The sequence below is a fragment of the Zosterops lateralis genome (assembly GCF_965231275.1).
Source record: "Zosterops lateralis genome assembly, chromosome: 4".
NCBI classification, from domain to species: domain Eukaryota; kingdom Metazoa; phylum Chordata; class Aves; order Passeriformes; family Zosteropidae; genus Zosterops; species Zosterops lateralis.
This window is the reverse complement of record NC_139765.1, coordinates 52,421,088-52,445,824: the sequence shown is the minus strand read 5'-3', so window position 1 is coordinate 52,445,824 and position 24,737 is coordinate 52,421,088. Positions and strand designations below refer to the sequence as shown.

Sequence of the window (24,737 nt, the reverse complement as noted above, 5' to 3'; positions counted from 1 at the left end):
CATCATTTAATCTTTGGCTTTCTGTTTACAAACTTTTTCTGATGTGTAAGCTAGGACTGGTATCTTGTGATGAGAGTACAGTATACATCCTTCAGCAATTTTTCTTACTGTAATTTCTTACAGATCTTCAATCTTTTGAAATAGTTACAATGTACCACTTTTAAGTTTCACTTTCATGAAACTTGGTTTTGGTCACTCTACTCAATTAACTGTTGCTTTCCTGAACATTAATTGATGTAATAATCTTCTGCCTTTTAAATAAATGTGCTTTATTTGCTGAAGCAACAGGAACTTAAAGAGTGTGAGTTAGTTACAGGAGAGATCAGTTTCTGTGAAGCATGAGAAAACCAGTGTGACATTTACGTGCCAAGTGAATGTCTTATTCTTTTGAACTGCTGTGTTGCATCATTACACTGATGTGTTTTCCCAGAATAAAATTCCATTAAGTAATATTGGCATTACTAGTTACAGTAACATTACTGCACAGTGTTTTGAGACAGTGCTCTGTGGAATGGGGATAGTGGATGGAACATAAAAGAGGTGGGCTAAAACACTTCCCTAAACAGGCTCTGCTTAGGTATCAACCTTTCCTTACTGATCTGAGTATCAGTGAAGTGCTGTATCTTGTTAGTGTCACTTGAACAGAAAAATGTAGAAAAGAAGGAAGAGGGAAACAAAAAACAAAGAGTCCTTGGTGGCTGGTCACTGTTGTGGCTGTACTGATGCAGACTTGAGCATATGCGGACAAAATTTTCATTACCCTGGTCAGACCTCTGTTGGGAATTTATGGAAGGGGTTGTGTAGCAGCATAGAGATAAAATTACTTTGAGACTTTGTTTATGATGTCTATCAGATTGTGACCTAGAGAAGCTGAGAGTAAGGTGGTAAAATATTTAATCCTGTTCAAACAAAAGATATGTTCCAGTATCATGTAATTGTAAATGGTGAACATTTGCAAAATGAGTCTGTTGAAAGTCTTTTTTGGCTTATTTTGACTATTTCCTGCAGAGTGCAGCAGTTACGTGTCATCTTACTATGTAAGATACTTTAATTGCTGGTTTTGTACCAACATATGGAAACTGGCATTTGGTATTGTTAGGCAAATAAGCCAGTAGGATAACTTTTATCACTTGTGCTGTGATATTTGTGACAACCAACATGGTCACTGTTTATGCCAGATCAAGGTTGCAATCAATATATAAAATTTTTAAATGCCTTCTGTTACAGATGTGGAGCTTGTGTTTAGAGAAAAAAAACCCAATCTGTATTCAACATAAATGTAACTTATTACTGTATAAGTAGCATGAAACTTGGGGCTACCTGATAAGTATGTATTTGCATTGAAAAGATCTGAAAAATGCATGTTAGAGTCAGTGTGTACAAGTATTTTATCTTACTCTGAAGGGTGAAAAGTAAATGAAAAATAATGCTAAAACTATGGCATATAAAACTTTAGTGTCAATTAAGTGCACCAAATTCTGAGTTGTACACTCACAACCTCTTGAAAGAGCATCCCAAATCACACAGATTGTGCACAAATATGTAGGTAAGATCATATTAGTGGTAAACTAATGTCAATTTACATATGCCAGGTTAATACATTGTGATCACATGTGAGACCCTGTTAGGAAGTGTATGTTTAATTTATGTGCACCAGGCTGTAGCTTAGCATTCAGAATTCTGTAATCAACAAATCATCCCATACTTTGGTAGTTAGTTAAAGGCATTTAAATAATTAGGCAAAACGGGCACTTTGTTGGTTTTCCGTTTTTATGGCATAATGTCATTTTAAACCAAACCTTTTACTTTTCTTGCTTCTTCAAGTAAGTAGTTAACTAGTCATAGTTACACCAAAACCAAAACTGATCATTGTATGTACTTAAGTATTTTAATGAAGAAAACTTGTGCTGTTGATAAAAACGGACCCAAACAAGAATACAAGGTCTCGTGCAAGGCACTGTTTAACAGCAGCCAAACAGTCTTTGTAATTTAGCAAGCTTAACCTAGACTACATTAGTTACTAACAGCTCACCTGGTAGTTTTTATAACTCCGAGTTGAACCTCCTGAAAACTGTATCTTGCTTCTAGAAGTCACCGTATGTGAAAAGAATCACAAAACATGGAGTCCTGGTAACATTATGGCTCTTTTCCGTATCCAATAGCAGTATCATGAAGTAGCTTGGAGGGGCACAAAACTCATCTGTGTTCTAACTGGTTATAGCATCACATAAAATAATACTTGAGTAGCTACATGAAATGGCTACTAGAAGCTTAGGAAGATGACACCTGAAAACAGTCCTGACTTATCTTGGAAAGATGTGAATGGGAAAGGGGTGATAGGAGAACACAGTGGTGACAGGGAGGAGGTTTTCCAGCTGCATGGCGCTGGAAAAATTTGGCAATAGCTTAAGGTCCAGTTGCTATGTAAAGGCTAAACTTTTCCTTGATCCCTGTGCACTCCTTCCATCATTATCCATTTGCACCACAGGGTGGCACGAAGCTTTCATGTTTTGCCACAGATTGTAACCTGGGGAGAGAAATTCTCCACTTGGTCTTCTGGATATGAGACAAAAAGTAAAAGTAAAGAAGTTTTACTATTCCATTCTCAAGTGGGGCACTGAGGAATAAAGATTGCTTAGAAGCTGGTAGTCATTTCTGGTTATCATCTTGTCCTCTTATTTTAGTTAACAAGATTCTTTTTATGCTGATTAAATGGACTTTTCTGCTTTTCTAGACACATTGGACATGTTGGTTGGGATCCAAACACAGGTTTTGATGTAAGTAATTTAGTAAGCTACTGAAGACAGTGATTTAAACTTTAGAGACATTTTGCATTAAATAAAAAGTTAACTGTACAATTAAATAATTATAAATTGGGATTTTTATGATGTGATGTAAACAGAGAGATGTTGGAGTAGAAGAGGAATAGGCAGGGGGACTGGGGAGGGAAGGATGCAGACTCTTCAGGTTTTCATTCAGGGTACTTACCCCTCCTAAAGTAGTACTTTCCCCCTTGAAAAGTTGACTCAGAGGCATGTACATCAGCTTGCTGCTCCTTTTAACTATATAGTTGTGGGTATTTTTTTCCCTTAATATAAATAATATTTTAGAAGTATTTCCACATTCCAAGCTATTTAAAACTAATGTATATGACTTGCAGGTAAACAACTTAGACCCAGAACTGAAAAATCTGTTTGATCTGTGTGGAATTTCAGAGGCTCAACTAAAAGACAAAGAAACTTCAAAGGTCATATATGATTTCATTGAAAAAACAGGAGGTGTGGAAGCTGTTAAAAATGAACTGCGCAGACAAGGTGGGATTCCTTTTATTTCCATGTAAAAATTAACAGGGTATTTTTTATCTTAAGGATTACAGTAGAAACTGTTGATGGTGAGCAGTTTCGGTTTTGGTTCTCTTCTCTGGGCTTCATGTCACTGCAGTTGCACTGGATCATGTTTCCATACACTATACACTATGTCAAAATATCCAGGCATGACACATTAGAGTACTTGACCCTGAGGAATAAGGATATTGATGCCAATTAAGTAATTTCCCGTAGCACTTAGTCTGAATGCAAAGCTATGCAGTATGTTTGATACAGATTTTTCAGACTGTGTATGTTAAATATTTATTTATAATCTCAATCTTATAAATAAATTAAAATGTTGGAAGCTGTAATGCTGTTGTTAGCTGTAGTGGTAGTAGATGGCTGGCAGGAATGTATGCTGACTGTTTACCCTGGCAGCACTCTGTAGAGAGCCTTGTAACAGCTACAGACCTGCCATTTTTATGTTTTTTAAAGTTAGGGGTTTTTTTTAATTTGAAATAAAAAATATTAGGTTTTAACATGCTTCTGCTACAAAAAAATTCTCAAATAAGCTGCTGCCTGCCTAACCTTTAAATGTGGTCTCAGCTGATGCACTATCTAGTGGAAGATAACAAGTCAGTGTAAAATTACACTGCCAGTGTCAAACTTCCAAAAATTTGCTTAGAGCTCTTCTCAACAGAAAAATTACCTAAGGTGAAATTATAGTGGTTTGAAAGCAATGAGTAAATTGTTCAGTGACTTAAGAGATACAGAATCAGGGTACAATGACTTGTTACATTTATTCCTTAGGTCCCCCACGGTGGAGCGGTATGTACTTGAGCTGGCATCTAAGCATATGCTTCAAAGTATTCATGCTGTTGTGTGATTTCTTTCCTAGCTGATTCCTTAGTCTGCACCTGTTTGAATGCAATACTAAAAATTACATCTGAACTTCTAAGTTAAATTGCAAGTAAAATTCCCAATTATGAATTTTTTTTCTCAATAAGAAATCTGTCAGCTTCTCTATAGAATCTTAACTCTGTTTAAATGTTTAAAGGGTTGTTGATCCCAGATTGCTAACTTCAAAACTAGATTGAGAAGGCTTGCCTTGGAGTCTTATGACTAGTTTAAAATATTGTAAAAATGCCTATTTCTCTATTTTGTATGTTTTAACTTCACATTATGACCATTTGCATGTGTGCAATTAAAAGAAAAACTGCCTTATCTATAATATGCATGATGATAATCTACCTTTGTGCTTTTTGATAGAGGTAGATAAAATACTCCAGTATTGTAGTGGGATTATCCACAATTGTGTTATTTGATGTATGGGCTTGACCGCTGTTTGAAGTGTTCTTTCTCAACTGAAAAACATTTTTTTTCTGTTTATTGCAAGAATTTCTGTGCTTACATATTTACCCTGCTAGGATGCTGACTAGAGAGTTTCAGACAAGCCATTCTGTTGAGATGGAAATTATTTTCCTGTTTTCTCTGCCCTTTCCCTAGTTTTGGTACTGGTGGTTTTTTTGGTGACAGTACCATCTATAGACGATTACATTATTTATATTGTTAATAGCAGTGTACAGATTACTGTGCATTTATAAAACGTAAAATTCTATTCTTGCTTTGCTTGTACCATCTGTTTGAGGGGGAAGGGAGAGAGGATGAGTTAATGGTGCTCTTTCCTTGCTTCTCCTCCCTCATTTCACTACAGTTGAGTGCAGACAGGCAGAATACTGTTTCCACAGATTGGATACGGCATATCTCTCTAGTTATAATGTGAATAAACCATTTCCCCATAGGAAAATCTAAACCTTGTGTTGGAAATCTAGGGACAGAACAGGCTCTGGAGCCATGACCACGCCGAGTATTGCAAAAATCTGTCCGTAGTGCTCGGCGGGTTGTTACACTTGGTAATACCGCCTTCCAGTGGCCGTAAACGGAACTAGAGCCATATCAGCCAAAAAAGGCAGTTTTTAAAATCAAGAATGTTGGCGGTATGTCTCTTGGAAAATACATGGCATTTCAGAGGCAATTCTCTGTGTTGCTCTTGTGGAGGGATAGAAAAAAATCAGCATCTTGTGGAACTTAAAAACATAATACATGATTTTAAGAGTAGTATCTTTTTCTGGAGATGAGCAGGGAAGGAGGCATTGAGGTATTAGTGACTCCTGCTTCCCCAAATGCCATAAAGGATGTTCCCTTCTCTGCCAGTGCAGCCAGCCCACTGTCTTTGCAAGTAACATGAAGGGAATAATTGAAGGCGTAAAAAAGTATCTTCTTGAGTGTAATACCATTTTTGTTATAAAGGCACATGGAATCAAACATGAATTCTCTTAGTTATATGATGACACCTGGATTATTAAGTAGTTGTGTGCAGCAACCACACAACCTAAAGTACCATGAGCCATTAGATGCTTAATGGAAGAGGAAATGAAACAGTGCTATTTAAAATGCCATTAGCAAAGCAAGTACATTTCAAGGCCACTTCACAGAGAAATGATCCTGTGTGTAGCCCTAAAGTTGTTTCCTTTCGACAGCCCTTGCCATAAAGATACTTGGAAGTAATTTTCAGTAAAAGAGACTACAAGTCAGTTTATAGTGCATTATAGTGCATTAGTTGAGGGGGGGGGAGGTGTTACTAGAAAATACTGCTTCAAAAAATGCTTGCTTCTGTAATTACCTAATAAAATAATGGATAGTTTAGAAAGTGGAAATTCTGTCTTTCACTTTAAGTATATTTTCTGAAAAGTTTTTCTCTTTTGTTCTGTCTTAGCTCAACAAAATTTTACAGGATTCTTCTGAATCTTTTTCAGTCATTGTATGTATTGCACCTGCTTCCTGCAATGGTTGACTCATTTAGAAAACACACAACTGGCATAGGCTATGTCTAGCTTGGTTTGCCCTATAGAGCAAAAATATAGTTTATATTCAGCTGTATTCAGTTTAATCCAGAATTGGTAATATTTGCACAGGCACAGACATCCTTGCAAGAGGCAAGGCACAGCCTGTGTTCTTTTTCTGCTAGTCTCTGAAAGACTTACAGGTATTGAGTAGCTGGTAATTCAAAGTTGTTTTGTTTCATTTCAGCTCCACCTCCGCCACCACCGTGCAGAGGAGGACCCCCTCCACCTCCCCCTCCCCACAGCTCGGGCCCTCCTCCTCCCCCTGCTCGGGGCCGAGGGGCACCACCTCCACCTCCTTCGAGAGCTCCCACAGCTGCACCTCCACCCCCACCACCGTCTAGACCTGGTGCAACAGTGCCCCCGCCTCCTCCCAACCGGATGTATCCTCCTCCCCCACCGCCAGTGCATTCCTCATCGGCACCGCCCGGCCCTCCTCCGCCCCCGCCGCCGCCAGCCAGCGGGTCATCTGTTCCTCCGCCCCCTCCGCCTCCTCCACCCCCTCCTGGTCCTCCACCACCACCAGGCCTTCCTTCAGAGGTTGATCACCAGCTTCCAGTTCCTGCGGGAAACAAAGCAGCGCTCTTGGATCAAATCAGAGAAGGAGCTCAGTTAAAGAAGGTTGAACAGAACAGTCGACCAGTGTCCTGCTCAGGAAGAGATGCACTGCTAGACCAGATACGACAGGGTATACAGTTGAAATCTGTGAGTAAAAGCTGTTTCTCATCCAGGTCCCCTTGGGACTTGCAAGTGCAGTGTGAACAGTAAAATGTGCCTCTGCTTTGGGGGCTGGATTGTAAGTTTGAGAGTTTCTGAAGTGATGACTAAACAATAGTACTGAGAAAATGCAAAGAACACACATTTGCTACAGATGAGTCTTGGTGCATGAAATTACCCTTTCAAACTCATTTCTCATTTTTGAGTAAAATCCATAAATCCTACAATGATGATGCTGTAGTATCATGGCTGTACAGAACTTTTGCAAGAATTATGAAATATTGCTGCTTTTCTGACTATTCAGTAAAATAATCTAAACTGCAGGGGATGAGTTTAGGAGTAATGGTAGTGGAAGGAAAACACTAGATTTATTAGTTTGCTTTTATCTTCATCTTAAAATGGACCTATGTTCTGCAAATATTGAGGCTTGTACGAAGGTGACTGCCAGTGTTTCGACAAGTGCTGCCCATAAGAGATGCCATAGTTGTCCCTGCTGCAGCACAGGCTATTATTGTTCCTTACTGATGCCACTGATTATCTTAAAAATAATTTCTTAAAAACTCTTTTGCCTGTTGGTACTTATTTTTTGCCGCTCCTCTGCACTTGAGGCTTCTGCTGTAAAAAGTGTAAGGGTGTGTTCATATTTATTTGCCATTAGAGGTAGGCATTGTTGAATTTAATTACTTCAGAAGCGATTATCAGCCTCAAGCTGATGATCAAACCCAAACAATGATAATAAATATTTTGTGGTATATACCAAAGGTAAAATGAATAATAGTTATGGAGCCATACAAGTCACGACTGTACAACCATATTAGAAGTTTTCATTTAGATGAGTGCTCACGTCATCAGAGCTGAAATATTTAACCTTGGATATGGCTAACTACAGTTGTTATATGGTAGAAAAGTTTATTTTTTTAAATAAAGATTTTGCAGTTTGAGCTAAAGGAACAAGCTGTTCCTCACTTTCTTCTGGTGGAAAATAAGCTCATTAATCGTACAAGGAAGTTTGTCTCAAAATACAGAGGTTCTGTTTTGCTAATTGCATCTTTCTTTTGTAACCTTTTCTCCAAGGTATCTGATGGTCAGGAGAGTGCACCACCTACACCTGCACCCACCTCAGGAATTGTGGGTGCATTAATGGAAGTTATGCAGAAAAGGAGCAAAGCCATTCATTCTTCAGGTGAGTCTGATGGAATTTTTCTGACCTCATGGTATCAGGTTTTCAAGAGTTAGCACTTCTATTTATCATAAAAGCACTCCTAGAAAAAAGCATGGATTCCAGTATATAGTGCAGGGCAGAATGCTCTCAGCAGTGCCCTGGCAGTGGGGGTAATGGTTCCTTCATGCTGCTTTGAATTACTGGGGTGTAGCAATTCACAGTAATCCTCAACTAAGTTACTAAGCAAGCTTAATATCCTTATAAAGACTTTGTTGTTGTTGTTGTAACTGACTTGTTTTTATCTACTCGATGTCTGATGAAATAAGTTGTCAAAGTATTTTGGAAGAAAGTTTTTGATGCATTCTGTTTGTTGACATTAAATCTCTTGTCAGTATTCAGCTGCTGTGCTGTGGCTCCCAGTGGGCTTTGGCTGCCACCTCCTGGATAAGGAACAGATACTCAGTGTTACTTGACTAGGCTTCTACCAGGGCTGAATCAACTTTCTGTGCTTAAGTGCTGGGAAAAAATTAGGGCTGCAAGAGGATTTGCATTTCTCAAATACCAGCTGGTAATAAATGTAGTTCAGTGGCTGCAGTGCAGCTGTTTGGGTATATCTGTTCTGTTTAGGCTTTGATATATTTCTAGAGCTTGCGTTGATATCAGAACTGGGTATGCAGTCTGCAGAGCATCTGACCAAGAGCAGTATGGTTTTTTGATAAACTGCCCTATGTAGTAATTGCCAATTTTGGTACTTAACATAAATTAAATACCTGAAGGGAGCTAAATGCAGTATTTTCCTATGGGAAGGAAATGCTCTTGTCTAACAAATAAGTAGTTTAATTTTAACAGGCTACATTTTCTTAAAGTATGATGCATATAAAAAAAGTGGGAGGCTGAATAAAGTCAACAGCAAGCATTGACTTTGAGGTTGATGTTCATTACACATTTTCGAATATTCCAGTATCCATGATGATCTTTAGCTCACCAGACCTTTTTTGGGAGGCTGGTTTTTTATCTGCTTGTAAAGTAAACAAATTCCATTATGTAATAAACCTGGGGAAGCAGTTCTTACATTCCAGAAATTAACCTGTTCCTGAAGCTTAACACATAGTCTGGAACAAGCTGGCAACTTGCACATTCTTTAAGAAAGAGTACTAAGTAGTAACTATTAAATGAGAGCTTCTGATTCTTTTTGTCTCAAACAAAACACATTTTTCCTACATGAGGAAAAGAGTGAGAAAAGAAGCAAATTAGATTTTACTTCCAGCTAGTAACTGTCTGAACTGGATGTCATGTCTAGCAATCTTAAAATAGAGTATTACTAAATGTATTGTCATTATGACCTTGAACTGATCGTTCTCTTTTCAGAAAATTGTGATAGAAATCAGTAATACTTTTATCATGTTAATTCTGTGCATGCAAGTGACTTGCTTTTCCTGTCTTGCAGATGAAGATGAGGATGAAGATGATGAAGAAGACTTTGAGGATGATGACGAATGGGATGATTGATCATATATTATTATATATATATTTTTTAAGGTGAATGATATACTAAACACTGCTTTCTGTCTATGGATTCTGTAAAATTATCATGTAAATGTTCTACCAATTTGCTGTATATTTTTGTTGCCTTTTGCTTTTTTATTAATCTGTGCAATACCTCATTTAATCTGTAAAGGTTTGTCATAATCCTCTACAAAGCTACTCCCTGTTAATGTGTGCAAGTTTACATCTGGATGATCATGTACATGTGAATACTTTCCATTCCATCAATAAGGGAGTTTAAATGTAATATGTGAGACTGACAAAAACCTTAATGTAATTTAGTTATAATGCAAGAAGGAAAACACTATTTTCATACCCTACTTTTTCTGTATCTAAATTTTCTTATTAAAGCCTAGTATAGCACTATGTTCTTTAAGTGATGCAGCTCTTAGTTTATTTAGCCCCATGATTTCAAATGCAATGCTATATGAATGTTGAGGCTGGTTTATACTATTGCATGGTTTCAAATACATCAAAACATTGCAGTTCAAATATTAGCAATATGCTTTACGTAACACAAAAGCACTACAGAAATGCACAGCTAGTTGTGAAAATTACCTTGCCCTAGCTATAGTACTGACTGCTGTGAACAGCAGTGGTAATTAAATTCTTCAATTGAGGACCTCTATCTGAAGTTAAACAGGGTGGCTCTATATTTTCATGGTGGTAAAGGCAACTTTGATGCAGACAAGTTCAACTTTTGGTTGGTTTGTTTTGGTTTGGGGAGGGTTTCTGAGGGATTTTTGGGGGGTTGGGGTTGGTTGGTTGGTTGGGGTTTTGTTTGTTTTCTTGTTTCGTTTCGTTTTTTTCCCCCTGCTATTACTTTCAGAATGAAGATATCTAAATTACTGGGGGCTGTACTGGAGGCTGGCAATCACTGCAGTTTGATCTATTTTTAAAATCAATTTTTTGTGGTTCTTAGGCTGAAGGGCTGCATTTAAGGCTTGCTTCAATAGCATTTAATTACTTTTTAAAATTTGTAGGACATTGGTGTACTAATAAACACAAGTGGTATTACTTTGCAGTCTTTGCTTTATGGTACACAGCAGATGCTGAAACACCAATCCTACATCTTGTAGGTTGGAAAGTCATTAACTCAGATTTATACACTTTGGATAAGTACTGAACTTTATTGACAGTATTTTATCTTCATATGTTGGCTTTAAGACCGAGGGTTGTGATAAAGATCAAGAACCTGATTCACAAGAATAGTATTTGAATAAGTGGACAGAAAATGGGATTTTCATTTCACAGCTTGCACATTTATATACATTGTACTTTGTAGTGCAGTAAACATTGGCAAATCTGCCTATTACGAAATACTAATCTATGCTGTGTGGGTATTTAATATCTGCAGCATTAATTACTGTACTTACTGTAATTTTCAGGTAGAAAATCTTTTTTAAAACCACAATATCTGACACAGAATGTTTAGTTAAGTCAGTTACATTTGGAGTGTAGTTCATTCATAGTGTCCTGGGTCTTTGACTGTAGTCAGGGTATCAAACGAAATTTAAGTTATCAGAAAAGTACTGACTGAAACCTAGTGTTGACCTGATCTTGACAGGCTGGACCTGCATGATATGGCTCAGATTTCTAACCCAGTTAAAACTTAGTCTTTAGCAAATTAATTTAGTCGTAGAAGGAGAAAAGAAAGTTGCTGAAAAATAGTGGGAGAGGTAAGGTTGTAGTTAAATTATTCAGAGGATGCTAACTTCCTTCCAAGAGTAATTTAAGCACATAACTTGAGAAAAAAAAATGCCAAGTGGTCTCACTTTCTTGCAGTAACTTTCGCATTGGCCTCCACTGCTGAAAACACTTCCTGCTAGCTTTGCTGCTGTAATGGGGCTTGAGCTTTGAATCAAGTGCAAGTGCAGCCTGGTGTAGCTAATGGCAGTGGAGTTAACAACTTGTGTATAAGGAAAAATATTTGTGTGGCTTTCATATAACTTCTGGCACTGCACTCTTACTGCATATAGGGCATTTTAAAATTAAGCAGATGAGGCCTAGAGGTTTTCCTAACATGCTACTTACTACATATGTTTAGCTGTTATGTTCCCAGAATTGGAATTTCTGTAATATAGTTAATAATTAAGCATCACAGTTCATTAATCAAATTTATATTCTGGATTTTGGGAGCTCTGAAGTTGCATTATTGAATAAAACTTTGATTTGTAGATACTGGCCAAAGAAAGTTTTTGGGTTTTCTATTTCTTCATACAAAAAGTACACTCACACCTGTGGTGTCCGGGTTAGTATTTACTTTAAAATAGTGTTTGTTCATGATAAATTTCAGGCATACAGACTGCGATGGCAGTTAAGTTAGTCATAGCTGCATGCTTCAGCACTCTGCCACTTGCACTCCAAGCAAAAAATAGCATTTCATGATACTGGTGCATTGTTGCTAAACATTGTAATGAAGGCCTCTTATATATTCTGGTTGACTGTCCAGATAGCCTTAGCAATTAACAAACTAGCATGAGGCTTTTGTATCTCAACACTCTATGTGCATAGACAATATCAGCTAGCCACTTGTACGTATGAAATTCGTAAGAAATTCTCAATCATTCAGTTTTCCATTTATCAAACTGAAATTTTTAGTATGTGAATTTTTGCAATGTACAGTGAATAGGATGTTGCACTGGTGGCAATTCATCATGAAGCATAATAAAATTAATTTGACCCAACTAGTGTAAAACTGTGTGGTTTTTAAGTGCTGATTGCGGCACAGGTTTTAAAATAGATCTGTAGATTGATGACACATTTTAAAAGTGACTTTGGTCACCTGGCCAAGTTCACAAAGCAGTAAATAGCTGCTGTCAAATCTCAATAGTTTCATGTCTCTGGAAAGTTGGATTGTGCTGTTGAGTAAACACAATGAGTAAGAATGTGACACCCCGTCCTCCTGGCAGATCTCACCACTGCTGAGCAGCTTCCTTGGAAACAGCTACTGCTGCAGGCAAGTGCAATAAACCAGCAACATTTCAAGGTCAAACAAACATGGGATCATTAATAAACATTCTAGAAGAAGTTCTAAATAATTAACTTTTGTCAGTGAATGGTCTAACTTAACCTGGATTATACAGATGTAAATCTTTGCCCTGCATGTTATAGAGTTTGAGTTCAGGATACTTCAGAAGTTTGCCTCTCTCCCCTAAAGCATCTGAAGAGTCCAGCATTTCAAATTGTTACCTGGTGTACACTTTGTTTTGAGGTTCAGTGCTTATCTGATTTCTAGGCCTTAACTGGATGGCAAAGTTGGAATTTTTAATTTGTCACTTGCAGGACAAGCTGAGGTATATAATCATTTCCTTTCCACTTCATAAACAGAAGGTTAAAATATGCTTTTGAAAGGAGGCTTTTTTTTTTTTAATTTGACAGTGGTTACTTTCCCAAGTAAGATTCTTGTAAAGAGGAAAAAGTAGGAAAGATCCCATTGCTTTTAAGACTGTTAGCAGTCCACTGCAACAGCCTTTATCTAATCATTAGAGGAATTCTTGATCTAATTAAAGTTCCTGAAGCTTAAGTACAGTGATAAGCAGCTTTATTTATAGAAAAGTGAAAATGGTTCAGGGAAGCTTAGAAGATACTCAGCCTTTGTCTCTCAAAGGACCAGTGTTATCCTCTAGCACTGCAGTAAGGATTCCTGTTGCTATGTATTTGTTTACTGCCTGGAATTTTCTTGTGAGTGAGAAGATGGAAAGGATGGGGTAATAAGAACTAGAACGTGAGCTGGGGAGGTTTAATATCCATGTTTTAATTACCTTGTCAGTGACTCTAGCCTGACACATCTAAGACAGTCTTTGAAAGTTTGAGGGTGTTTTACCCTGTTGTGAAGGAGCCTTTTTGGTTTGTTTTTCTTTTTTTTTTATTGCCAAATTGCTATGGCTTGTCCTGCTATATTATGCTTGAAAAAACCCTGAACCATTGTTTGTTTGAAATCGCAGGTTTGAAAACGAGTCAGATACATGTTGAGAAATAGAATCATTGCCCAAATATAATTAGTGGGTTGTTTTTCTGACGAATATTATTTTGTGCTGAATTTTACAGTATTTGCAGGTGTAACCTGCTAAAATGAATTAGACTAGTAATTTATGAGTTACTCATAATTTTTCTCTCACATACTTTTAGGTAATAACTGCAGGACTTACCCATCTGTAAGCACTGCCTGAAATTAGGAATTTTGATATATTACGTTTATCGTGGGATTTGTTTGTTTGTTTTTAATCTATTAGTATCAACAAATATACTTTAAGGCCTTTTTTCTTGTGCTCGAAAGGGTTTTTGGAGTCTCTCTGGAGTGAAATTCTTGAGCCATTACTTCATGTGTGTGCTTTTTCCTTCCTGAAGCTTAATCATCTTGAGTTTGGTTACTTGTGCAGTATGAATTCTAAATTTATTACTTAAGGACTAGATGAGAGAGTACAAGTTTTGCTTAAAAAAAACAGACATTACCAGCATTATATTTTTGTATGTACCACTTTGGGCACACAACAAAATCTGATGTTTAAAGCTTAAGAAATAGGCTAATAGTTGTATCAAATATCAGACACAAAGTATTTGCTAAAATGACATTGGCAGGAGTACAGAATTGAGAATTGGCTCCTCTGGATGTTGATGCCAAAAACCAGGGAACTGCTGGAGCATCTGAGCTGGATTTGAAGCACTTTGTTGGTAGATACAAGGAGCACGGGCTGACAAACCATTGAGAAGCTTGCACATTCTGTTTTTTCTTTCTTTTCTGGATAATACTGCAGAGTAGCAGTCATTTCGACCAAAACTGTGCTTGTTTAATAATCAAGAGAAGAAATAATCCTCAGAATATAGTCAATTCAGAGTTATGGCTGACAGTCTCCAACTGTCAGCAGAGAATCTGTCTTTATTTTTAAATTTAAAATGAAATGGAAAAAACAGACTACACCCGATTAACATAAAACATTTTTTCTGTGGTTCATCTCCTGTATATGAATGTGAAAGGCCCATGGTTAAAGCAGAAATCTTCTGGTTAGTCTTTTTTACCTGAAGTAGTATCTTATCCCTAGAGAATATGTTACTGAAACTCACCTGCTGGCTCTGAGACAGGTAAGAAGTGTAGGAGTTTTTGGAGAGCAAACCTCTCTGCTGTTAAGTTGTGCTCACAGTGCTCAGGCCTGCAGTTGGTAGAAGAAAAAGTATGAAATCTTTCTGTAATGTTAAAGGATCCCTTTTGTGCTGTAGTATCTTCTATGCTTGCCTTACAGGAGCTGGGATACTCTTCTGACTCCCACTGCACTGATGTCTTGTCTGGATAACTCAGATGTTATCACATCTCAGCCCTTACTACTTGACCATTCTTATCTTCACTAACAATACCCCTAAACCTCCTAGTAGAAAATACAGTTATCAGAAATACCTTCAGCAGCTTAACAACAGCTGTGTGCTAACACATTTCAAGGGAACAGAAGTTGTCCTGATGTAGATTCTTCTTTGGGGAAAAAAATGGCCTTACCTATGTACCAAGGTGAAGAACAAAAGAGATCCTTAATGACCATTTAGGAAGACACTGTGCTGGTTGCTGTCATGTGCGCTGTGAGAGGCGGGTGGCTGGTTAAAGGATAGGTGTAATCCAAGAGGCATTCTTCAAGGAATCAACTCAATACAGACCACTGCTGGCATAGAAAAAAATACTACACCTTTCTTTGGTACTGGGCATGTTGCCTGGTTCATTGTGTGTGCCCACTCTTCTGGCTTAAAAATCTCAGGAAACACATGCACACCTTGGGCAGCAATCAGTCAGGCTGATCATCATCATTCCAACGTTTTATATATAGGATATGCATCCTCAGTCAGGCTACCTTTCCAGTCTAGAGATGATACCTGGACTGGGAATGAGCTCAGAGCAGATTCCTTGTACTTTGTGCCCTGGATGATCGGTTTTACTTGAGTTACCCTCAGCTATGCTGCACTGGGGAGGATTTGGTGAGACCTGTGTATTCTGCCAAGCAGAAGTGAGTTGTCACAGTGTTACTTGTAGACATAAGGTATCTTTGTTTTCTGAAAGGCTGTAATTTCAACCTCCTGACTGAAATCAAATACTGTGGTAGATCGAGTTGTTAGTTGCATCCCTCGTGTTTTCAGTCAGAACAGCCTTTCTGTTGGTCCTAAAATCCTCCAGAAGAGTGATGCAATATGAAATCATTACAGTTCTTCCAGTAGTTCCTGACTTTCCACCAAAACCAGATTATATGCTTCCTTCTATCTTTCCCCAAGCCATTTTCAGCACTAAGCCTCTTAACCTTTGGCCCATTCTTCAAATATTCCTTCTCTGCCTAGATAAAAGTAGTGTCTTCTGAAGGATAGAAAAGTCAATCTATCTGTACATTTGCTGTTTGTCCATTCTTTGCCGTAAAACAAATTCAGGTTGTTAGCAAGAGGAAAGAGCCCTGAATGAAACTGCTACTATGTGTGACAAGCGTCTTGTCTAACCTCAAGCAGGCTCTCTTTTGAAAGTGACTCCAAAGAGTCACCAGGCCATCAGGGCAGATTGTCTGCACAGGTTATCTCAGCAGTGTGTACAGAAAGTATAGAGAACAGTGTGGGGGTTGTGTCCCATACTCCAGGCCCCACGGCCCAGCGTTCAGGAGGGGTAGCTGTGCTCTCTCAGAAATGTGATGTGTAACTGAGTAATCAGGGATGCAGCTCAAAGTGGAATCCTGCATTTGTCCAACTCAGTCACTCTTCCGACCCTTACTCCTCTCCACTGTAATGACTGTGTGGACACTGAGCAGGTGCCATCTTGCACTTCAGACACTTAGATGCAGGTGTTTTAACTGAAACTAAATCTGTCTTGCCCTGTGCCTCCGTTGCTCATTTTTCTAATGGTGCTAATAGCACAATGCATATAAATACATCTAGTCCAGACATGTACTGCAGTCCAGACATGTGACACCTAAAATATTTTTAAATGCCGTTTTGCATGTTCAAATTTAGTTATCTGTTCTCAGAACAAAAACATTAGGTAAGACTTCTTCATTTCAGCAAGGTCTGGTTTTCATAATCAATAGCCATTTTTAAGTTCTCAAAATGAAAATCAAAACAACATGAATCATGTCTGTAGAGCAGTTAATCTGAGCAGTTTGATTACTTGTGTATGCAGATATTGGGTCCTGCTCTAGTATTGCATCAAACTGGCTTTTGATTTAATATTTTGGAAACCCAGCCACAGTATGCAGTTCCCCATGGATTTAGTTTTAATAAACTAAAAATGTTTTAATACACTATGTGAAAGACAGGAGGTTTGGGACCTACAGACTAGTTGCTAATCCCCTGGTTTACAAGCCAGGTTTGTAGCACAGCTCCCATCAGGAGCACTTCAGTGTGAGTGACGGTGTCAGAAGCTTAACTGATCCTGAACAGGGAGTCCTGCAGCAGTGTGTGGGCAGCCCTATCAGATGGCTGTGCCCGGGGCTGCACCAGGCTGCCTCCCGGGCTGCCACCTACAGCCACACATTCCTCCCCAAACATGTGAAAAGAGAGAGTTTCATGGGCGTGAGTCATTTCAAAATCACCAGAATCGTTGCTTCTCTAACTGCCTATAGGTCTGCAAGGCCAAAGGTGCAGCAATGCTGCTGCCCTGCCCTGCTTTCAGAAAATGCAGGGCCCTTGGAAGATTTCAAGTACAGGGGGCATTCTGTTTATGTTACTGCAGCTCTGTGCTGGCTTCTGCTGGTTTCATCTTACTGCCTTGTCTGTCTGTCATCTCAGTTTGAAAGGGGTCATCCTGTTTTCATCAGGGTCTGCGTTAGAGTTCTGACTTTGTTAGAGGAAAGGCAGACAGTAGCTTTGAAGTGTGTGATAATATTTTTGCTGCTGCATGATAGGCACACTATATTCCCCAGCCTCTTGGACCATCATGGGACATTAGAATTTGTGACAGGATGTGGCTGAAGTCAGATTAATTTCCTCTATTAAATTTCTTTTTTTACAATTTGCGCTTGCTAACTACTGCAGCCATAAGGTAAAAATGTGTCAGCTGTTGCATCTGAACAACATGATCCATGCTTACTTAAAAAACTTTTGGACTTGGCCATACGTTTTTAGATTCCAGCTAAGATTTTATTAATCTTTCTGCATAATTTTCAGTGACCATCTGCACTGTCAACATGGAGACAGAGGTTTCTAAGAAACCCAAGGGCAAGCACAGCTCTTTAAATCTGACCTCCTGTTTTATTACAGTGAAGATTGGTGCTTATTTTGTTGAATTAAAGAAGGAAAAAGAAACAAAACATTTGTCCTTTGTGTTGCTAATTTGAATGAAACTGGCAAAGTGTTTCTGCCCTACACAAGTTCTTAAGGTCTTGCTCAGCAGAAGCTCATAGAGATACTAACACCATTTTTTTTTTTCACTTAGTTTAAATACTGGTCGTTCTGTTACATGCATGAGCGTGTTGGGATGTCCTGGAAACAGCCAGGATGGGAACACTGCAGCAGCAAGTGCAGAGATACAGCTGTACTACCTAGCAATAGTCTCAGTCCCAGAGAAGAATATGTGCTTAATTGGTGTGGTACTTCAATCACAGGAATAGAGTTACCAGTCTGCAGAGTGAGTCTCTCTAGGATTAGTTTTCATAATAACCACTGAGCAGCTCCCCTGTGCCATAGCTACCTGTGTTGTGAGTTTGTCTCTGCATTTCATCACTGTTCCTCTTCTGAAGTGTATGCTAGCTCAGAGAGGCATATAGCTGATACACAAGATGCAAGCTTACACTGCAGAGGAGAGCATCTGGAGCAATCTGCACAGTGTGTACAAAGCCCATCTCTCTGCTGTGGCATGCAAGGGTTTGGCAGAATTCACAGGGCAAAACAAAGACTGGAGTTACAGAGTTCAGAAGAGATTTGCTGGGCTATCTGAAGCAGTACCCCATTACACAGGAGGGTACCAGTGTGCACAAGGTTATTTCAAGGGTTCCACAAGTTCTTGCGACACTTTTGGTGGTTCTTGCAAGCTGGCCAAACACTGAGCATTAATAACAGGGGTCATTGTTAGGCTGACCAGAGACTGCAGCAGCCATACTTCTGTGATACTGGAGAAGGCATTTTAAAAAAAGGCTGATTCTGCATGCTGCACTGTGTTTATAAAATTCTACTGATTGAGAATTTTTATTACTAGAACAAGCCTATTTTGTCCTCCAAGATAGAATTATGTATTTTATATGTGGTGCAGGTGATTATGTAACTGCTTTCCAATAAAGTCTGTAAAAAAAAAAATTTAGAATACAGAACAGAAGCAAATCTATATTAAAAATGCTTTGTGAATGTTTTGCTTTTGAGGAATTAATGCTGAAGAACATTTAGTTAGATTCACAATGGAAGTTTCAGTTTTATCTTTATATACCAAGATTTATATCTCATTTATGTTTATCACGTTTCTTAGCTATTGTCCCAAACACAGGCTTGTCATCAAGTGTGCAGCACCAATTCACACTGAGATGAGGTATTTCTCCTTTTTACTCTAGTTTGTGCAAAGCAGGGAGCTGGGATGTAACTCACAAAAGGCTGGCTCCTCAATCATCAAAACTTTATGCTATTTATACATTTTAACAAAGGCATCAGCATTCATTGGTTACAGATTACATAACTTTTTCATTAATTAGTACTGAAACTCCTGTTTCCATGTTATCTCTCTGATTCTCATGTTAATTAGTCTGCATGCACAGTTCTTCCCTCCATTTGAGTTGAATTTGTTTGGAGTAGGTAGGTGGTCAGTGGGTTGGTGGTCAGGATCTCCCACTGCTGGAATTGCCTTTCCCCCAGTTACTGTTCAGTTCTGCTGACTTCACTCCTGGTGGCTCTTGTCCAAACAGCCCATTCAGCTTGGGACTGTCTTTCCTTTCCCTTAAAAGATTAGTCAAGCACACAGTGTTCACAATGCAATTGCTTATTCATAACTGTCCAGCTCTAGCTACTGATTAACAACAAAAAAAAATTCAGTTTGATTCAAATTTGGACAGGCTCAGATCTTGAGGGGCTTTAGATCACAACCACAAGGACACAACCTGAAACACAGAGATGTCAATTGAGGAGTTGTGTGATATCTACTAGGAATATTCTTCATCAGTAGTGAGACATAAAATGAAATGATGTTTTATTCTCTGTTTTGGTTCAAAGCCAGTGGGAAGGAAAAAGCAGCTTGATGAAGCTTTGATTCAGACTGTCATCATGGGTTAGGTTTGGCTTTTCCTTACCTCGGGTACTTTCATCTCCCATTACCTGAGCAATGCTAAGTGAGGATTAAAGAGGGGGAAAAAAAAGGTTGCAGGGTGTCTTTTGACAAAAAAATGTGGACTTCAGCAGGCAGACATGTGAAGAAAGGATTGACATTAAGGGCCCCTGAACCCAAGCTGATAACATTTGAATCACACTCATTATGTCTCCGAGAGAATTATTAAACACAGATGTCCCAAAGCAAACATGAAAAAAATCAAGCCTCTTCTATGCAAAAACACTGCAACGAAGGGAAGAGTCAGCAGAAGGAAATGGAAGGGATGGAGCATATTCCTTCATAATTTTGGAAGTGGTAGTTGGAGGAATGGCAAGAGATATGGAAAGAAAAAAAAAAACCCTGACCATAGTCAAGCTTTTCTTGGTGCTGTGCAGCATGGAGGCCAAGCTGGTGAGAAAGCCCTTCAAGTGAGAAGTCAGATCACTGGCAGGGTGGTGTTCCCCTCTGCCCCACAGCAAGGGATCCTTCACATACCACTTGGAGGAAAGGCAAATAAAATCACAGAGTCATAGAGCCTGAGCTGGAAGGGACCTTAAAGATCATTTAGTTCCATCCCTCTGCCATGAACAGAGACACCTTCCACTGGACTGGGTTTCTCAGAGCTCCACCCCACTTGGCCTTAAAGATTTCTAGGGTTGGGGCATCCACAAATTCTCTGAGCAACCTGTTCTAATGTTTCACCACCTTCACAGTAAAGAATCTTTTCCTATTATCTAAACCTGCTGTCTCAGTTTGAAGGCATTTCCCTTGTCCTGTCACTACCTGATCTACAAAAGTCCCCTCCAACCTTCTTGCAAGATCCCTTCAGGTACTGGGGGGCTGCAATTAGGTCACCCCAAAGCCACCTTTTTTCCAGGCTCTACCACTCCATTTATCTTAGCCTTTTCACACGGAAAAAGTGCTCCATCCTTCTAATCAACTTGATGGCCTCCTCTGGATTCACTTCAAGGTGGATGTCCCCACAGCGCTGGGGTGTAGCATTTTTCTTCCTCATATATTTGAATGCAGCCTTCACTTCTGCAGCACAGTGTGGGCCCTGCTCAAAAGCAGCTGTACAGATACTGTGAAGGAAATTCTACCAGCACTGGTTAGCTCAGTGTTTGCATTTTGAAGGATTATAATATATCTGGTGTAAGAGGCAGGAGATCAGAGTACAGTGAGAGCTTCAATGGAATTTCCAGACTAAATCCCTAATTTCACTTAGAAGCTAAGTGTAATTATGCAACTCCTGATTTGCCTTCAGGTCAACTCCAGCTGGTTTCAACTAAATCAGATGTTCTGCTTTTAAAGGATGATATTGTGTGTCAGAAATAACTACTCAAGCCCACTGCTTGCTTTTAAATGCCAGGAAGGGCCCTGGAAACATCCAGTGACCTCAGGACAGCAGGCAGCATCATTTGCTGACAAATACTGGAACTAGGTGAACACATTTGAATCTTCTTTTCACAGATCATTGCAGCTCCCCCAGACCAGCAAAGGACTGAACAGCCCTGCAGTTTTCCACCTCATGGCTTGTTGAAGAACTGAGCAGTTTTACCATTTACCCCAGAAGTAATGAACTCTCCAGACTTCTTAATTTAAAATCAAATGAGAGAGAGACCCTGAGCTTGCCCAAGAGATGCATTAAGCTTGAATTACAAAGAAGAAAATAGCCTATTTAAAAAGCTATAGTCAAATCAAAAATGTTCTGAGACCACTGCTCCATTTGGAGGAGGGGTTAAATATTTATCATCTTGGAAAAAAGCTGATTTGAGCTTCTTGTGGAAGGCAGGTGTTTAAATATTCATGGCAATATGACAGAGTTCAGATCTTTCCCTTGAGCCACCTCAGGCATGTAAGTCTCACCACAACAGCAGCACTGGAGACTCAGAAATTCCACCCTGGAAATGATGAATTGACCCATCTCTGATGAAAGAACCTCTGCATCTATCACCCCATTGCCACTTTATCCCAGGTGGCACTGCTAGTGTCAATTCAAGGATGAGACAGTATCAGACAATCTAAAGGCAGAACAAGTGATGGGAGAGCAGTCTCGAGTAATGGGTAATGCAGATCCCCAAATGTGATAAGGGCCCCACACTCCCAGTTACTCCGCAGCACATCTCCTCTAGTGAGGAATAATGCTGAGGAAGGGCACTGCAGGGAAGAAAGCTGACTGCTTCAGAGTCAGTCTGTAGGTGGGATCACAGCTGGCTGATGTGGGCAAGGAGCTGGGGCCCTGAGGGTGGCTGAGGATCTTCTGCCCTCTGCATTGAACAGGTCTGCTCACTTTATAAATTAAGCATTAAATTAAGCATTAGAATGAGACACAGCAAGCTGTGTTTTTGACATGCTAGGCAGTCACTCAGAGATAAGCCCATCCATTGCCACTCTGAGGTAGTCAAATGATAGCTATCCATTCACATATCATGTGAGTGGTCCTCCACATCCAGTGTGGTTGATACTAATGAGTTTACTTTTCACCTAAGAAGATGACAAAGTACTAAATAAGACTTTCCACTGGACATTGTTTAGGGGGCCCAGGAGGTCTATCTACTATGTATTTTTAAGTGCCAGTTTAATTATGTTTGATATTTTCTCAGAGCAAAGGCCAGTCTGGAGGAGTTTTTATGCTCTACAGACAGGAAGCTGACAAAACATGCTCCGTGCCCTTGAGGTAACACCATGTCTTGTAACAGGGAGCTGTCAGAGCAGGATTAGGGCTCAGGATTGTCTGACACCCAGCTGTGAGCTCAGTTCTCCATGTGACCTGTGGGATTCTTTGCAGTGGGAATTTGAGAGTGGGAGCCAGTGGCACGGTGGGGTTATTCAAGCTGCTCAGCTGTGCTGGGCTATCAACTATCAACATCTGTGGCTTGTAGGGTACCGATCCAGAAAAATTGAATCCAAGTTAAATCCATGCTGCCCAATACTGTCCTCCCTCTGTTCCTAGCTAGAGGTTCCCAGCATCTCCTTTGCACCAGCAACACAGCTCTGAAACTGCAGTGAGAGGTCTATGGAAGCAAACTGGAACAATATTCCCTTTTGTTGGTTGATTTTTTTTTTCCCTGCAGTGCAGATCCACAGCTGCAAAATTGTCCTGATGCTGCACCAGCTGGTGTTGCACCTGAAATCCAACTACTGTGATTTGATTTCAAACTGATTTTAGTCACTTTAAACTATAGCAGAGACTGAAAAGTTTAGCTCATGAATGGCTGAACAGAAGATAATCATGGCATGGCATAACATAAATCTTGTAACAGACCCAAACCCATGCTAAACTGGGATGAAAGGCAGGAGTACCTGCCCTGTCTGGGTGCTGCCTGTGCAGTCACAGCCCTTCTGGACTGGTGCTGGTGCCTGTCTCACCACTCATGACACGGGCAGAGTTTGCTTGTACCTGCCCTCAGCTGAGACTGACCCGCCACACTTGGTGAAGAGGAAAACAAAGGGCTGGAATTTGGCAGAAGTGATTAAGAGCACATGAAACCTGAGCACTGTTGCCTTCCAACTTGTTTGTGAAACACAGCAACACATGCATGGGTTGCAGATTTAGAGAGCAGTAAACTGAGACCGAGCAACAGGGGTGACCCCACAGTGTGTACACATAAACACTTCCTTCAGGTGCCTGCAAAATTCACTGCTTTAACTGTAGCACATTGGCAGCCCTCAAGAACATTCATGAGTGTGATAATTAAAAAATACACCTATAGCTCCAAATGTTTCTTGGAAAAAAAATGGGAAAGAAAAGCCCAGGAAATACTTAGTCCTTTATGGGTGGATTGATTTAATGCTCTCAGCAGAAGGGCATGACACGGTGCAGAAGGAATTAATTTCTTACCTATAGAATTGAAATTTCAGGTATGTCTCACACAAGAAAAATAATCTCATGGCTTGGATGCTATACTTGGTTAGTCTGGTGAAATGTCTTCTAGGTCACTCCTGAGAATCATCCCAAATTTATCCTCCTCAGAGTGCATAAGCATTTCTGACTATTGGTTCCTTAGATGCTTGTCTCTTAAGTGAGGAAATGGCAGAAATGGTGGGTCTTCCTTTTCACAGGCATTCTTTCACAGCCAGGTCAGCTGTGAGGCTCCTATCCTCATGGCTTGCCTCGTCTGCATTTACAAAATTTCCTGCATTGGATCATGGGCTGTGCTTCTGTCACCATTTAGAAATATTCATTTATGTTACCCCTGCCCTTAGAGGGGCAACACGTTGCGACGTGGGAGTGGACTCTCACAGACGACAGCAGGCAGCAGCCAGATCAAACATGGAAGGCTCTTTTATTATCTGACTCCAAAAGCTTATATATATTTTGTACAGAGGGCCAAGATTGGCCCAAAGAGGTTACAACCTCCTGACTCCATTGGTCAATATGACCATCAGTCAAGTTCTCTCTCAGAGAACAAGAATGCAAAACATACAGATAAATTCTAAGAATACAATATTGTTTACATGAAGCAGCGTGAGAAGCTGCTGCAAAGACTCAAACACTTGAAACCAAGAAATGCAGGGGTGACACACTTATATTCCACTAGTCAAAGTATCCCTGCTAGCAAAAATAAAAATAAAATAAATATAGTAGTAATGAATCCAATAGCACTTGGTGCCCGAGGATCTTGGAGCACACTTCAGTCTATGTGAACATAACCTTGCAGTACTGCAAAATGGATCAGTACTAATCTCTCCAAGGCAAATAGAGGCATAACAAAAAGCATACCCCAGAGTACACAAACAGCCCAGGACATAAACCTCAGTCTTGGCTTTAGGACACATCTCTTACCAGGCACTCAGTAAGAATTTTTACTGTGACTGTATTTTAATAAAACAACATCTTTCCCTGTGTTGTAGTTCTACAG

At 39.6% G+C, this 24,737-nt stretch overlaps 1 protein-coding gene across 1 annotated transcript in view; it reads left to right on the top strand.

The window, feature by feature from the left end:
• Positions 1-10,652, top strand: part of WASL (WASP like actin nucleation promoting factor) — a 48,476-nt gene extending 37,824 nt beyond the window's left edge. The window contains exons 7-11 of the mRNA XM_083859835.1: positions 2,735-2,777; positions 3,161-3,314; positions 6,399-6,916; positions 8,003-8,111; positions 9,538-10,652. Of these exons, the coding sequence (XP_083715961.1) occupies positions 2,735-2,777; positions 3,161-3,314; positions 6,399-6,916; positions 8,003-8,111; positions 9,538-9,599 (886 nt within the window). The 3' untranslated portion in view covers positions 9,600-10,652. The remainder of the gene's footprint in view (positions 1-2,734; positions 2,778-3,160; positions 3,315-6,398; positions 6,917-8,002; positions 8,112-9,537) is intronic.
• The last annotated feature ends 14,085 nt before the right edge of the window (positions 10,653-24,737 follow it).